Raw genomic sequence first — 17,176 nt, forward strand, 5'->3', positions numbered from 1 at the left:
GCGTAGCTTGTAATTTTGATTTTGTAGTTTAAATTATATCTTTCAATTTGTTTAATGAATACGAGTTATACGTTACTGAGTAACGACATTTATAGACTTTAAGGAATATTTAAAAATTGAATCAGGACTCATTTGTTTTCACAAAATTGTATGTGCAAGTGTACATACACAAGAATAAATAACATTATTTACATATTTTTAACTATGATACAGATAATATCGGCGGATAAAGTATTATAACGTTTATAAAAACTTTTATCCCATAATATAAAAAAAATGTTACATATACAATAACGCGTTCGTAGGATTTCCTAGATATTAAGTATATTACAGATTTTTTATCAGCGCGAATTTTATACACATCACGCGCGCGCACACACATACACACACACGTACATGAACGATGTCTTTCGAGAAAAATATAATATAATATTTTTAAGTCAATGATGCCAATAAAACACTTCAGTTTGACAAATTAATTTGTCGTAAAAATAAGCAAGAATTTCATGACATCACTTGAAGAATGTATAACATAAGTGTAAAACAGTACACTTTATATCCTGAGAAATTATATCCTATATACGTAATATATAAAAAATATCATGAGTATGTTAGTGCCAGTGCACATCTTAATATTGTATTGTCTTCTTGACGAAATGTATTATCACATAATATTGCTGCAAAAAATCTAAGAAATTTACCTAGCACTAATACAGATGCTAAATAGTCATGGATACAGAGGGTCTAAAGCTTTCACGTGTAAAAATACATATTTACTTAAAGATTTGCATTTTGATAAATATTGAGTCGATTCCATTTATTTTTATAAGCAAGATAAATAATATTTATTACCTCCTCTCCATTAACTTTAAAGCATTGCATACAGTCTGTCTATATGCATTAAAATGCATGTTGTTAATTTATTATTTTATCGAAGGACAACGAAAGACTCATTAAGAAGTATCATTACTTTTTCAATATCCTCCTATTTTTTGTCTTATTAATTATTCATTTCCATCACATATCTATTTCTTTTATAACAAGGCAATTTCACGATAAACAAAAATAGTGACGAGAACATTTTTGTGAAATGCATTGCAATAAATAAATGTTCGTACAAAATCAATTGAAATGCATTTACCTGTAAATTTTGGCAATGGGCGAGTAAAATTTTAACTATTTTCTGCTATATAAGAGAAATTTAAATTATAAAGGTTAGAATTTCATGCTATAAACAGAAAAAAAAATTTTCCCTCAACGAACCATTTGATAGAAAAAAGATTGTCTGCGGAATTTTTGAAGTAAGTTACGATAAAGCCGAATACGCAATATGCCATCAAAAGTTCACGCATCCATTTGATACGTCTATTTTGTCTTTATCATAATACTGTCTTGTCATTGTCGTGACTACCTCCGATTTATTTTTATTAAACACTCGTAAGATAGACGCGTATATTATGCTTCAAGATAAATAATAATTAGAATAGTAATTATATGATAAATAATCGCTAGTACTATATTCAATATCAGAATTATATTATTTATTTTAATCAACCTCGCACGTTTACTTTTTTGTCCTGACGGAGAAATTTTAAAAGAATAAACAAGAGATGATACACGCCGTTAGAATCTAACATTTTGATTGCAATCAGTGCAAATAATTAAAGTCTTTCCTTTAAAAATTCTCGATATTACATAATTTTATACGATTAAACAAATCAAGAAAAAATTTTTTTTATCGTTATATCACTGCTTTTTGCTTCCTAGTAAGCAATGAATAATTCTGTTGTTTCTTCCTCACGATATATCAGTCTATTCTTCCTTTGTAGAAAACATTGCCAATGAATTCTTTTTGCATTCTCCTTTAAATATGCCTACGAAACTACTCCTCAATCTGGCATAAATTTCTTTTCTTACGGTTGCTGTAAATTTCGTAACTAAGCAACTGATTGCCGCCGTAGCAAAAATTAAGTTATACAAGAATACGAGTTTAAAGTTGCCAAGCCATTCTATACGACCAAAGTCTCCCAGCAGATCAAAATTCGTCATTCCTGAAATAATAAAGGAATAAAAATGTTGACGATACGTTAGCTTGTAAATTGGAAATAGCAACAAAAACTGACAAAAAGTATGTCAATAAGTCATTTTACTAGTTTACCTAATATTCGAGAAAGCAATGGTAATGCCGAACTGAGTACAAGTAAAAGAACGCAATTGGCGATGAGATGCGTAAGTGGAGTAGAACGAAGTCGTGGTTGTACCCTTCTCACTCCTGGAAGCGAATAAAGTCCAATCGCACTCGTTGCAGCTAGGTAAAGTATCACTGAGACTTCAACGGTAGCTCCGATAGGTCCGAGTTTCGACAACGAACTGATGCCCAGTGTGAATTGCTATGCAATTTACATTATCACCAGTTATAATTTTACCCTTTTGATAATTATCTTAAAAAATACGAAAGAAAATCTCGATACAAACCCTCGTACTTAATGGTAGAGCTTTAATACCGATAAGAAGTTCCAAGGTATTCTGAACCGCTAATAAGGCCGTGGCAGTGGAGAGAATAAGTAGAGCGATCATTGCCAAAGGATAAAGTAGTGTTCTTCGTACCCACCAGGTCCGTCTCTGTTCGTCTAAAATGTTTCTTTTCTTTTGAACATCTTCTAATCTCTGGGCCAGTCCACGTTGAAGAGCCCCATTTCTGAGGCACATTAATCCAGGACTCAGATTAAGAAGTTCGTCGTCTTCGACCGTTGCATTACAACCTGGTAAGGACATAGGTACTGGCGAAACATACGATTTACCTGTTGCTTTTGCGTGTTGCAGTCTACGTCGAGAAGAAGAAAAAAGAAACAACACGATAGATTAGATATACAAAAAAAAAAAAGAGGCAAAAAAAGAATAATTTCTACCAACCTTCTTCTAATGCAATCCTCCTCTAATCTATAAGCAAAAAATTCTTCGTCCAAATTTTTTAGGAACTGAGGTTTTACGAGAAACGAGCCCACAACACCGAATAATCGCACAAATCCAACTGGGGTACATACTAGAAAAAATTACAATTTCATTTTTATTCTCTTTTGCTATCTTTCTGGTTCAAAAATTTTTAATTTTGTATATTCAATAATACTTACATAATAGCAACATTACACCCACGAAAGAGACACAAGAGTAGAGAAAAGGTAAATAATAGCTCCATATATCTGAAATTGCATTCATATGTAAACAATTAGATTAAAAATAGAAATGTAATTAATTGTCATTCTCTCCATTTAACTTTTTATTAATTTTATTATTTTACTTTGATATTTTTTATAAACTTACTCAATAATGTATGGAGACTAGATTTCTGATAATCTATGAGAGCAGACAAAACATAAACCATTCCCAACACGAGTGTCCCCAATAGGCACAAAACTGTTACAGTTTCATATACTCTAGCCATAACACCCTACAATGAAGAATTCCATTAATTCTGATAACAAAAATATATATATCAAATAAATAATCTATTGAGAGAAATAAAAACTATATACACTTTCCTGAAAGCCTACCTTTTTATAACAGACAAATCCTTCCGATTCTGTGAATAAATAGGCGAATGGTAAAAACACGAAGAGAGATAAATTGGAAAAGAGGAAAACATGGTTCCAAAGTCCTACAACATAAAAGTATAATATTTCAGTGTTTTCAAATTCATGGACTAAAGACATGAGCAAATGGAGTAAGATAGTTGATCAAATAAGGTTTCACCTTGTATGAGAGAACTATTAAGCCACTTGACGTAATAGCTATTAGGATACAATATGAGAACCTCATTGCTAGCGATGGACACAGGTAGTAACAACGTTGCTCCAATAGATACTGCTAAAGCAACGGTACACAATAAAAGACTGATCCTATAAACTGTGGCATCATCTTCATCTACCGAAAAATAATCTTCTCGCTCCCTTCGACGAAATCTCGCAATCAGTGCATAGCTCGAAATGCAAAGTAGAAGGAAGAGAAGGAGGAATATCTAAAGAGCAAAGAAAATAAAAAATATTAAAAGGGATCGAAAAAATGTTATACAAACGCATTGTATAAAATTGACGCAAAGGTACTGCGCGTAATAACTTTGATATTTTATTTATACCACCACATTTTATTTATTTTATGATTTTATTTACACATTGCATTATTTCTTTCTCTCACTACCATTGCAAAATTACGTTTGATCATAAGCATTGCTTTTTAATTAAGGTTAGGTATAAGATTACGACAAAGACGATGTCAACGTATAACGATAATGCTAATATTTTATGTTCCTTAATTTTATTGAAGATATTTAATAAGCCATTTTCGTTATTCGTTCACTCAATTTGGCTATTGTCCGCGTATGAATTTAATAATATTGGTTTGTCCGGAAAGTTCGTGCCAATTTGTGGTAGGTAACGTAATGACAAAATCGGCACGAACTTTCCGGACAACCTACTACATAAAGTACATATTTGTAAATGTGACACGTTATCATCCACGTCAAACGGTAATATCGGCGGGACTTCAACATGTTACATTATGATAATCGAAATACACGTGTGAAGTTGTCTTTCAATTCGCTTTTTGCTACACCATGAAATATTTGACACCGTTGAGGATTGTCGACACAATTTTATGCAGTTCGAACAAGGAAACAAACTAACTCGAAATACAATCCTTATCGTTCATACAAATTATATGACAAATTATATGTAACATAAATTTATATGTTACACTTATAGCGGATCATTTAACGAGCATTTTTTGAAGCAACCACAACGGTTTGCAAGCAAAGTGACAAAACTTCTGGATATGCTTACTTTTACTGAAATACAGAATAAATGGGCTCAAAACCGTATTAAAACATTATAATTTTTATCACTAATGATGGTTAACGATCATTGATGACGTTTGTATTGAAAATGAAGCAATCTTATGTATTTTCATAAAGAACAAATGATAAGATAAGAAATAAGAATACGGTGAGACACGAACGAAATCATCTACGTTTAAGTTCACGAAAGTAACACTATCATTAATTTTTCTTATGTTGAAAGCTATTAATCTTTCTTATTATGGAAAAAATTGACAAATTTCTATCTTTTTGTAAATGTGAATTTTCAGTCGTATCTATTATTTCTTTAAGTGTGACAAAATATTCTCCATGCTCCATACTTAAACAAAAATGAACAGTTTAAATATGCTATTAAGCAAAATTTGCTAAATAAGTAAAAAAGAAAAGTTTAAATACGCTATTGGGGCAAAGAAAAAGATAACGTTAAATATTAAAAAAACAGTTCGAGTAAAAGAGATGCATTTGTACTTTTCACGATACTTTCCTAATATAATATAAAAGTTCATATGGTTGTTCAAATGTGCGATTAAAATCAATGTTATTACAAATGAATAAAAAGAAAAGAAAAAAAACAGCAACAATGCTTAAACCACGATTTTCTAAACTTTTAATTTTTATAACTTTACTTTTTTTCTATAATACTTCTTGTAGGTCACAAGAACAGGGACGCATGACTCATCTAATGTAATCTATAAAATATTAAAGAACCTACAGTAAATATGTAGGTCAAGTACGTGTGACAAGTTAATAAATAAACTAAAAAATCTAACCGTAAGAGCGGTTAGATTTGGATAAAACGTTTAAGAGCACGAATACGTATGAAATTAACTGCACTTTATAGATAGTAAACATTTTCCTACATTTATTCTTCGTAATCTCTATGCAACCCGTATGTAATTTACGGAAATCATCTAAATCCTCACTAAAGTAAATACATTTCAATAGCGAACATTGCCCCGATTAATGCCAAAAGCGAACGATCAGCTATGCCAAAAGCTACTTATGCACGAGAGCGATATCTATTTACGAACGCAAATTATTACATGCGATATTCTATTTCAGGGCTCGCATTTTCTAATCTTACGTCCTCCTTATCCTATCAACCATTTTTCTCCAGTCTCTTTCAAATTTAACATTCGAAATACAAACTATGTACAAAAAAAACTATGTAAAAAAAATTAGTATCCAAAAATATTTTATGCGGTCGATAGAGATTCTTTTCATAAATTCTTTTCATCATTCAAAACGAACATTGAGAATGTCATACGTTCGAAAACGTGAATCCATGTCGCGAAACTTCATCAAGCACGAAACTCGATTATTTCCTCTCTCGACCTTGTTGCCTGATTAGCTTCACTGATAGCCGATTCAAACAACAAATGTACTTATAACTAAAAATTGAATTTTATCGATTAAAAGATCCGACGTTTGTACCGATTAGTTGTCGATACTATTGATTTCAAACGAGTCTCTTTTATAAGTATAGCGAATATTCAATGTAAATCTACTGTTACTCTCTCTTATTAATGAAAATACTAACAAAAAATAAAAATAATATAAATATAAGTTAAATAAAGAATAATTCTAAAGAAATGACCCTATAGAAATTGTTTTGTAATAATTATTTTGAGAATTTTCTTCGACTATTGCTGAATAATGTAATCGTCAAAAATAAGAAAATATCATACTTAACAAGATAACCTCATAAAGAGTATAAGAAAGTTATAACCTCGATACTAAATACATTTACGATACGTGTTAATACAAGTACTTGATTCTTAAAATGTGTTGAAAAATTAGTAAATGAATAAAACGTAAAATATCTTTGTCTGTTCATCTTCTCTTTCGTTTCAGTGCCAATGTGTACACGACGACCATGAGCGTAACGCAGCGCAGACTTGGTTCAGAGAAAAAAAAGAGAGAGAGAGATCATATTAAGAATAATTACGGATCTATTTTCGTATTAAGAATCGATGACAACAAATATCTTGATTTCTATAAACATAGCGTTACATCGTTGCGATCACTTTTTTTCAAACGCGTTTCGCAGAAACTTTGTTTTTTAAACCGCATCCCTGACGTCAAAGAGAAAGCTCACGTATCGTTGGCAACAGCGCTGTTTCATTCAGTGTGAAATTTAATCTTGTTGCACAACTGGAGGAAATGAAAAAGCAGAGACATTACGAATCATTAACACGTAGATATTATAATGTCATAATATATCGTATTCAGGTGTATATATATATATGTGTACAAACTTAACCGCTTAACGAGTATATATATACGGGTACGTACAAGGCATAAAAAAATAAAAATACGTACATATATATTACATAGAGAATTATCTTTATATGCTATGAAAAATGAGTAAATAAGAAATTTCCGCGTTTCACGAGACTAGGGAAAAGGAAAGCAGGAGATGGGCAAAGATTAAATCCTGTTAATCAATAATCGAAGAATTGCTGCTTTTACTTGCGATTCCTTGAGACTTGTATCAACTTGTCTGCATGAGATTAGTATTTCTACAAACTGGCTAAGAGAGAACGCGAGGTAAGACTGCGTGCGCACTGTTGACCAGTCGCCAGTGACCAGGTCGACGAAAGACCAAAAACCAGATGACCAAATTCGGTAACTCGAATATATCAGTATTGTAATTTCTGGTCTCAGTGGGGATTTATGCATAGGTAGTGGAGACGCCTCAGACCCCTTGAAGACTACATTCGCCAATGTCTAATCTACAAGAAAGTTACTTATAGTGCGAACGCGTGCATTTGATTTATAATATAAATGTATTTCACTGATCGCTTGTTTTCTTGTTCGCTGCGACCAAACACGTACTCGCTCATATATTCTTTTGAATCTAGTGGTCGCCAGCGATTGGTCAACAATGTATACACAACCTTACACATAATAACCGAGGATACATCTTTTCCTTCGGGACATTTGACGGAATATTCAATGGGATAAACTGCATTCCGCGATTTCTCATTTCTTATCTCTCTCGCGATCTAGTCTCCTTCTTTTATTATTTACATAATTCGCTAACTTAAATGTAAGTCGGTAGGCCGGTCTCTTATTGCATTAAGAATGTGAAAAGAAAAACCGGTCGAAGATCGAAAAAAAAAATGTCCGACAGTCAAACAGCTTTTCGTCCTTTTTCGCGGAACGTAAAAGCTTTTACGCCTCGGTCCATCTATAATATATTCGCATGTTTGTTGTTCCAGTTTACTTGGCCATTTAAACATATTCATGTGTGTTCTTTTTTTAAATTACAAATGCAAGTAGGAAAAAAAATCGAAAGAAGACTAAAATGAGAAAGAAATAACTTCTTAAACAGAAGTTATTTCGCATTTAAAAAAACTGTTTTTTAGTAACTTATATTTTATATAACTGACTCCTATTATAGATTGATTTCTTTTTCCTTTACCGAATAGACTTACAATAGACAAAACGAAGAGAAAAATAAATTTAGTCGAATGATAAATTTATCAATTAGTTTTTATGAATTAGTCACGTTATTTCTCTTCTTGAATTCAAGTAACTATTTTGGCTTAGATTACATTATTAATCTATGGATAATTGATAATTCAAATCACGCTAACGATAAAACTATAAATTGTTCTATTGGAAAAAAAAGAAGAAATATCATTATTTAATGTTATTATTTATTTTATGATGCGGATTTTGTATTGAATGATAGAAAATTGAAAAGACCAATTATTATCTTTCTATAAAAATAACAATATTAACAATTGAAAGAAAAGAAAAAAAATTCCAAATAAAAAAAAAGATATAAAGAAAAAAATACGTGTAATTAAACATGAATAAATTGCACGATTTCCAAATAAAACTGATCTATATTGTTTGTAATACTTACTATGCGTTATTTGAACGTTATCACTTGTTATACATACTTAGCAATACATATATGTATACAGGAAAATAGGAGATTTATGTAATCAAATGAGCATATTCGTTCGTTTGACGGCTCTCGTTTGAAATTTTGGCTACGAAAAGTACCATCACGATTTCACAGCTTTCGTTACTTTTTATTGTTTAATAAGAAGAAGAAAAAAAAATTAATTTAGATTTATTCGAATTTGAATATGAAAATAAATTTCTCACCGGGATTCCCAAAGTTTGTCATTGATATCCGACATTGCGACTTTTGCAAAATCATTAGAAACCAAAATTGGCGTTTTTTTATTTTTTTCCCCCATTACTTCTTACGCACAGATAATAGATATGCTATCGTTACTCTTCTCCCCGTCGTTAAATAAAGAAATAAAATCGTTATATTTTAGTGGATAAAGAAAAAAGAAAACGAAAAAATTTCGTTTAAAAGAAGCGACAGAAACAAACATGATGATAATCTCGTCTTTCCGTTTGCCGCGCATCAATGTTCCCGTTTCGGATAAGAAGGCTTTTCGCATCCATTGAAGTATTGTAGCATCTATTATGCTTCTATTATGGCAGCCCTTAAAATCAATACGATTTTTGACGACTTTTAACGAACAATTTTACTCACGATGTTCTCCCGCACAGTATTGTGAAAGAGCTGCTCCCTGAGGTCAGCTTCATCTTCCATCTTCACCTATTTGTCAAAAGATTTCTTGTGACCAAGTGTATCTCCGACGATCGCTGTGACATTTTTCTATTATACTCCTTACATCGATATACTTTTCTCGTAGTATATCATGACCAAAATCAATGTGTCATTCTTTTCTTCCTCTCACAGTTTTTGTCTTTTATTTTATTTTGTTTGTCTCTATTGCTTGCTCCTTCTCGTTGTGATATCTGTACTTTTCATGCACTTTATCCCGACAATTTGTCGATATATGTTATTTTATATGCTTGCGTACATCACCAAACAACCTAATCTATCTCGTTGCCAGTGAGACACTGATCTTTTTGTGTCGTTTCGCTTCTTCTACCTGCGCGCCATCTTTCTTGAAAACTACTTTACCAACAGACTTTAGATGCGTACATACGCCTTGATACTAGATAAACCATTTTATATACCAAAATTGCGGGAAACATTTGTTATTCTAAGATCTAAATTTATAGTAATTTATATTTATTACGCCAAATTCCTGCACGCTATATAAATATTAAATTAGAATATATAAAATCAATTGAATTTGTCAAGACTTTCGTCATGGTTTGAGCAATTTTTTTTTAATAAGAATAACAGCAACAAAAATAAGTTTTGATCTAGTGCTTTGAAAATTAAACCTATTCTTGAGTATATTTGGTGTGCTAATTTCATAATAGCATCAGATTCACTATATCAGCTGTAGTTTTTACATATAGTATAGATATTGGTATGCAGAAATTATAATTTAATAATAAAGTAATTATTTTTAATTATGATTTTTCAGAGCAAAAATGGAATATTGCGAATCTCTAATATAAATTCAACTTAAGAATTTAAGGTGATTCCTTTATTTGTATAATATAATATGATTATAGTTTAATATGATTAATTTATTTTTATATTTTAAGTGTACATCATGGCTTCCTCAAGAAGAAACAGTTTAAACCATCCAAATGTCTTTTGCTACTTGCAAAAGTCTGTGGTTATTGCATTTTGAAAGAAATTAAAAAACCTATCCCTGAATTTGTGAAGAGGGCATATCTTAGTTATTTTCATGTCAAGCTTGGAGATCAAGGTAAGTTGTGGCTTTATATATTTGCATGGAAAATTAGCTGCAATGAACAAACGGAAAGAGGAACTACATGAAATTTGGTATATCAAAGGTTTAGAAGGAATCCAAAGATCCTCATTCAGACTGCTATTTTTGTCTTGTCAACATCAAGAACATCAAACCAAACAATCGTAGCAAGTAGACATAACCAGACCTAGATTAAACAAGGTAACCTCAGCCACACCCAAATGAAGTACTTATTCTATTTTTCATTCACCTATCAGAACTTCTAGAGGATGATAAATCACACATGTTTGATGAAATACAAGATAACATAAATGAACAGTTATTTTATAGGAAATTCATCCAAATTTTAACAATTTAACCAACATGAACTGATCGACATAATGTGAGATCTGAATTTCTCAAAGAAATCTTTTTAATTGCTAATATCCAAATTTTCAAAGAAAAGAATTTATTTTAATGATACTGTTTTTCGTAGATCTCACGCTAGAAAGTTCTATGCAAGAAACTTTTTATACGTTGAATAATTGATCATATTATATACTCAACTGATTTAATATGTGACAATATGTAATCAGTAATAATAATTTCACTAATTTTTTCGAATTATATAGAAACATAGCAGATCATATAATTAAAGATGCTGAATTTTTATAGACGATCTGTTGAATTTGTATATGAAACTGTTATGCCGTATTTCCAAAACTGTAACTGATAAAATAAAACTATTGCTATTTTTGAAATCAATACCTCCAAAAAAACTCAAGAATTGGTCTTTGTATAACATTTTAGGCACCAAAATGTATTGGACAGTGATATAAATACTGATGATATTAACGAATTTTATTGTAATAGGTGTAAATTTTCAACACAGCCGATAAATACGATAATTTGCGGTTTGAATATTATTCGTTAAATGTGCTGTGAAATATTTTTTAAACGTTACAAAGAATTCAAATGTCTATATGAATATCCGATATAGCAACTTCTTTAAAATAGAAGAAAATAATTTTTTTATTGCTATACTTTATTTGCGACATGTTATCAAATTTAATAAATTAAATTTCAATTCAATGACAATTAAAAATGTATCGATTTAAATCTTTTTGATGAATTTGTAAATATGCTAGTAATAATTTTATTATGACATATAGCTTAAATATATAGACATAGGGGCCGTAACTATTGAATTTAATTATATTATCTTACAGAGCTTTATAAGACAATTTAAATTACAAATATTATCATTTATAGCTCATACAAATATATACTTAATACGCAAATACTGTTAAGAATTAATGCTATATATTATTTATGTTTCTGTTTTATAAATTTCAAAGTATAATCATTTTACACGAATTAAGCAATCTTCATAAAATTTTGTATCGTAAAACTGTTAATTGAATATGTACAGAGATATAAATAGTTTCCAAGGCAACTAGGACTTATATTCATGATTATTACGTCTTTTTGACGTATAGTGTATTTCATTTGGTATTAATATGCCTTCGATATTTAAATATTCAATTTTCGTAGTTTCATTAACAAGAAAATCAACGGTTAAGGCAATTTACAAAACAGAATCTTTTGCAATTAGATTCAGATAAAATAATATACATTTTTGTACAATATTATTACTGTCTAGACTGATGTATATATAATGAATTTTCTTAATTATAACCGATATAATGAAATTTGATAAATGACGCCATACGTTAATTGAAAATTAATGCTATTGTTAATTACGATAGTAACAAAAGTGGTACATAATCAAATTATTAATTTATTATATTTGTACAATAGCATTTCTTTACGTTGCGTAATCGGCTATAGAGGTAGGCGAATGGTTATCAGAGAATAATTCAAACTGTCGGCGTGTTAATATGAGAATGCGGAAGTTGGATGGAATGATGAGAACCAGATAGAGAAAGTAAATGTCCTCGCTCCATCTCGTTCACTTCCTGTTGCTTTGTACCTCCTATAGAAGTAGTTGAACGTGCCAAGCTGTTACGCTGCCTGCACATATATGGTGTTTCCCCCGGCGAAGGAGATTCACGACCCTGTAAATTAAATCATATTGTGAAGGAATGATAATAATATTATTCACCTATATCAGTAAGAATGTTAATGTTAAACCATTGAGGAAAAAGAAGTATCTGTTTTAAGATTATGATAGCACATAGCAAATATATACTTTATTAATTATTATCGAAATAAAATTTAAATGCTTATGAATTCTATCATTAAGACGCATAAAAATAATTCTCTTATATTTCTCTTTGTATCTTTTTCATATACCCAACATTAGTTTACCTATGATCGTATCAGAATCAGATTTTATTGCTTCTAAGCATCGGCCAAGGCATTTAGACTTTGAATAAGGAGTATGGGGAGAGGTGCTTCTCTTTAAGTAATACTGTAGGATTTCGGAATGTAGAATTCAAGAAATTAAAATCATGAGAAATTTTGAAAATTATAAAATGCGTACCTGTTTAGAGGGACCGCAACAAGTAGCATGGTTGCAAGGTTTATCAGTCTTTGGACAATCCAGTACACAATCTTCTGTTGGTGTATCTTTAATTTCGCTATTTGATTGATACTAAAAAAACGAACTTAATTAATTTTCCATAACTCTCGACATCATGAATCTCACCTATTAAAGTGCGAAGAAATAAAACCTGTCGTGTAGTAATAAATGTATAAATATAAAAATGAAATATACAATAAAGGCACTTACATCAATAAACTCTGGTTGTATTGTAGTAGAATGTATACCCTCATTATGGAAAAATTCTTTAACTTGTTCTGCGATTTTCATATATTCTGAAAGATTTCTACATCTTATGTGCGCGGAAGCTATAATACGATCACCAGCTAGTTGCCATACATGAAATTCATGCACAGCTAATACACCATCAACATTTTCCAATAAACGTTGTTGTATTGCATCAACCTAATAAAAATAAAGATTTGTTTAATGTACAAATATATATAAAGATATAAAATATAACAATTAAATTAAAGTTATACCGAAATAAAAGTGCTATAAAATTATTGTATAAATTTTTAATTATGTTTTAATTTATTTAATTTTTTAAATTAATTTATTTATTTATTTATTATACCTGAATATGTGTCGGTACTGTTTGTAAAAGAATTAGTGCCGACTCCCGAAACAATGGCCAAACAGAACGTAACATGAGAATAACCAATAATAGTGATAATGCTGGATCAATATAAAATCTATAACAAAGAATAAAATAATAATATTACATTTTTAAACAATTGATTTAAAATCTAATATTATAATGATAATATCACTAATAAATAAATATATTATTATATAAAAAGTTAATTTATATCTTTATTATTATTGCAGGAAGATACAAACAATATGGAAAGACTAACAATCATGCAAGCATCTGATGTACGGAAAATATTACCTGTATTGCCATTTTGTAAGCCATACTATCAAAGCCGAGGCAATTACATTGACAGAACCCACTGCATCGGACAATACATGAAGGAATACACCACGCATATTCATTTGACTTGCATCATGTGTATGGCCATGTGTTCTTTTTACTTGTGCCGTTGGTGGTCTGTAAGTGTTGTCATTTTCATTGTCATCTGTGCCTACTAATGTGCTTAGTCTGTTATGACTACGTGATATACCATGCGAATGATCGTGAGAACTTCCATGTTCTGTAATAATAAAATGTTAAATGAGTATTTATATTTCTTCTTCTATTACGAAAAGAAAAAAATGTGATATCCATTTATTTAGGCAATTGATTGAAAGTAGAATAATTGTTCCCAAAAAAAAATAGGACGTTTCCTATTTTCAATATTTTTTTAATCATTTTACAACGATAAAAATAAAGCGGATAACTATATAATCCAACAAATTCAAGAAGCCACATATAAATCATGTATAATTAATTTTTGATTAACTGACTATATCGGAGCTCTTATAACAGATAATACAATAAAACAATTTAAACTTATTTACATTCAATTTTAAGTTTCTATGTATATAAAAAAATATTAATAATATCCTTTCTTTCTATATTTCATCAATCTCAATATATGTTGTATTTTTTTAATCTACAATTCAAAATCCTATAATAAGTTGTTCCTGATTTATATCAAGTGTAAAAACGATGGCATATGATAATTAGGGAGTATAATATTGACAATTACATTCAATTTGAGTATTTGGCTGGCTAACTCTTTTGAAAGGACTACATATCTTTCTTTTTCGATACATCTATACAATTTATGTATGAATACAAAATTTAATTAATGAACTTTTTATAAATAGGAAATTTAGCAAAGCATTAGAGCTTACTTTGAAAGGCTAATATACACAAATATGTTATGTCGCTATCATTTTTCTCTCTTATTACCCTTTCTATGCTATATGTTAGGAATTAATTAATGTATTCTGTATTTTTGATATAAATTAATATTTTAACCTTATTGAAACTTGTAATGAGCATAAAGAGCAAGATAGTTACCACGAAATAAGCATAAACCTATTAAGTTCACGAATAGACCAAGCGCACCCACAGACACAAGAAGTTTAGCTTCATGTATTTCTTCCACTTCAATGAATCTTTTGCATGCCTCCACAGTAATGCTAAAGCATAAGGCAACTAAAAAAACTGCATTAACAAGAGCACCTAATACCTCAGCTCTAGCCCATCCAAAAGTGTTTTTGGACCACTTTTTTGGCGACATCTAAAAAAAGAACAAATATAAATTTAGTAAAATGTTATTAATATAATAAGTAAAAGATTAGGAAATACTATTATCAATTCTATATTATCTACATTTTTTAATACTAGTTCTATATTATTGCTAACTCTTACCTTCACAGAAAGAAATGCAACGACTAATGCAGCTACATCCGATAACATGTGAAAACTATCAGCTATTAAAGCCATTGAATTGGTCACATAACCGACAACTATCTCTACTAAAAATAAAAGCGCTGTGAGTCCTAACATTGTTAAAAGGCGACATTTCTTTCCTGTGTAACGTCCCATAATTTTTGTGGAAATCTGAAAAATTTACAGATATCAAAATATGAATAGTTAATATTGGTGGATTATCTATTATTTAATTTATTGAGATAACCTTTTTTTTATTTATCATTTACAAATTATCTTTTCTATTACTTACTTTGTATTATAAACTTATAATTCCTTCAAGTTTTTAAAAGGAGCATTACAAAATTTTTCTTTGTTAGTAACAATACTATAGCACAAGCACAACAGGGACAAGAATTTCTTCTATACTAAAATAAGGAAAAATACATGAAGAAATTAAAGAAACATTTTATATATACATACACATACGTATGCATGTAGATATATTATTTGTACATAGCAAAAATCCACAAAGTAGTTCAATACAAATTCCATATAATGCATTGGAATTACATTGAACTTAAACTTAACATTATCATTAGAAATAATATTTGAACATCAAATATTTAAGAAAGCTGTTAAGGTTATATAATATAAATACCAATGTGATTTAGATACATGTATATATTAATTATACATTATGATTATTTATTATGACAAATTGTTATTAATTAATTATAACATTAATATTAAAATTATGATATTCTGTATTGTTATACTAATAGATTCTGTATCTTATTTTATTTATTTGATATCCTTGGTAAGGATATTTATAAATGCACTTTCAGAAAATAGTCTTTGATGAATCATACTATTGAAAGAAAGTCATGTGAATCAACTCACAAAGAATGTACATACAATAGCAAAAAAAATTCTACAAAAAGAAATGGATAAAAGCTCTATTCTTTTCCATTTTTCTTTTTAATTCAATATATAATTTTCTCACTTGCTCAAGTTTAGATCTGCTACTTATCAAAAGAAAGAGAAATTTAATTGCGATTGAAAAATAGACAAAATAGTAAAAATAGAAAATGTGCAAGAGTAAAGTAAATATGTACAAACTAATATTTTCGAATGTTTTCGCAACCACTTCGATTTAAAACGTCACTCGGCGTGAATAAACATTATCCCAAAAACATACTTACTGAGTATAATAATCGTTCACACTTTGTCCTTTCCATACAGTTAGTATCAAATGACTATAATTAAAAGTATTAGGTATAAACTGATTATGAACATGTTACACAAAAGTAGTAACAATTTGAAACTTAAAACAGAACACTTTTCTCGATTATAAAGTAGATAGAAAAAACGCTTCCGATGTATAAATGATTTCTTAATAAATTACAATTAACTGATTTGTAAAAATTATATGTATTACATTGGTTACAATTGATTACAAGAAATGAATAAACTCAGGGCGTAAAGATAAAGCCTCATTTACAAATGCAATCGATGTCACGAAAGCAACCATGCCTTAATTTTCCCTATTCTAGTGCCATTTTTTATCCTTATAAATGTTTCTCAATGCGTAACAACAATTTGAAAATGTAGAATTTAAAAAAAAATTTCCAAGAAATTTTTATTGATGATACATAATTAATATAAATTAAATTACGCATGGTATAAAGGTATCTAAAAATGTTTTATCTACATTTTTTTTCTAAAATATTTTGATTGGATAGTAATAATAACTAAAC

General features: G+C 29.5%; 2 protein-coding genes and 1 long non-coding RNA gene across 13 annotated transcripts; 1 reads left to right on the forward strand and 2 right to left on the reverse strand.

Annotated features, from left to right (window-relative positions):
* Positions 1 to 131: 131 nt before the first annotated feature.
* On the reverse strand, positions 132 to 9,788 carry LOC124957626 (protein Lilipod). Of its 3 annotated transcripts, none has more exons than XM_047514689.1 (9): positions 9,399 to 9,788; positions 3,751 to 4,015; positions 3,552 to 3,655; positions 3,322 to 3,448; positions 3,132 to 3,200; positions 2,914 to 3,043; positions 2,476 to 2,824; positions 2,159 to 2,390; positions 132 to 2,051 (listed from the first exon to the last, which is right to left on the reverse strand). In XM_047514689.1, the coding sequence occupies exons 1-9, from the start codon at positions 9,456 to 9,458 to the stop codon at positions 1,813 to 1,815; spliced, it is 1,575 nt and encodes a 524-aa protein (XP_047370645.1). In that variant the 5' UTR covers positions 9,459 to 9,788; the 3' UTR covers positions 132 to 1,812. The 3 variants fall into 3 exon arrangements, with proteins under 3 accessions (XP_047370645.1, XP_047370644.1, XP_047370646.1); XM_047514688.1 differs by lacking the exon at positions 9,399 to 9,788 and adding an exon at positions 7,343 to 7,893; XM_047514690.1 differs by lacking the exon at positions 9,399 to 9,788 and adding an exon at positions 4,167 to 5,310.
* LOC124957633 lies at positions 3,517 to 12,464 on the forward strand. Of its 8 annotated transcripts, none has more exons than XR_007103687.1 (5): positions 3,517 to 4,096; positions 4,758 to 7,157; positions 10,252 to 10,305; positions 10,376 to 10,542; positions 10,631 to 12,464. It is a non-coding gene; the product is annotated as an uncharacterized LOC124957633 (long non-coding RNA). The 8 variants fall into 8 exon arrangements; XR_007103689.1 differs by having other exon boundaries at positions 3,798 to 4,096; positions 6,725 to 7,157; XR_007103686.1 differs by lacking the exons at positions 3,517 to 4,096; positions 4,758 to 7,157 and adding an exon at positions 9,842 to 9,936.
* LOC124957629 (zinc transporter 1) lies at positions 11,722 to 16,857 on the reverse strand. 2 transcript variants are annotated; one of them, XM_047514696.1, is made up of 9 exons: positions 16,622 to 16,857; positions 15,730 to 15,844; positions 15,417 to 15,608; positions 15,063 to 15,285; positions 13,986 to 14,247; positions 13,668 to 13,785; positions 13,280 to 13,495; positions 13,031 to 13,141; positions 11,722 to 12,602 (listed from the first exon to the last, which is right to left on the reverse strand). In XM_047514696.1, exons 3-9 carry the CDS (start codon positions 15,591 to 15,593, stop codon positions 12,405 to 12,407), a joined length of 1,305 nt encoding a protein of 434 aa, XP_047370652.1. In that variant the 5' UTR covers positions 15,594 to 15,608; positions 15,730 to 15,844; positions 16,622 to 16,857; the 3' UTR covers positions 11,722 to 12,404. The 2 variants fall into 2 exon arrangements, with proteins under 2 accessions (XP_047370652.1, XP_047370651.1); XM_047514695.1 differs by lacking the exon at positions 15,730 to 15,844.
* Between the last annotated feature and the right edge of the window lie 319 nt (positions 16,858 to 17,176).

The sequence above is a fragment of the Vespa velutina genome, chromosome 2 (genome assembly GCF_912470025.1).
Source record: "Vespa velutina chromosome 2, iVesVel2.1, whole genome shotgun sequence".
Lineage (NCBI taxonomy): Eukaryota > Metazoa > Arthropoda > Insecta > Hymenoptera > Vespidae > Vespa > Vespa velutina.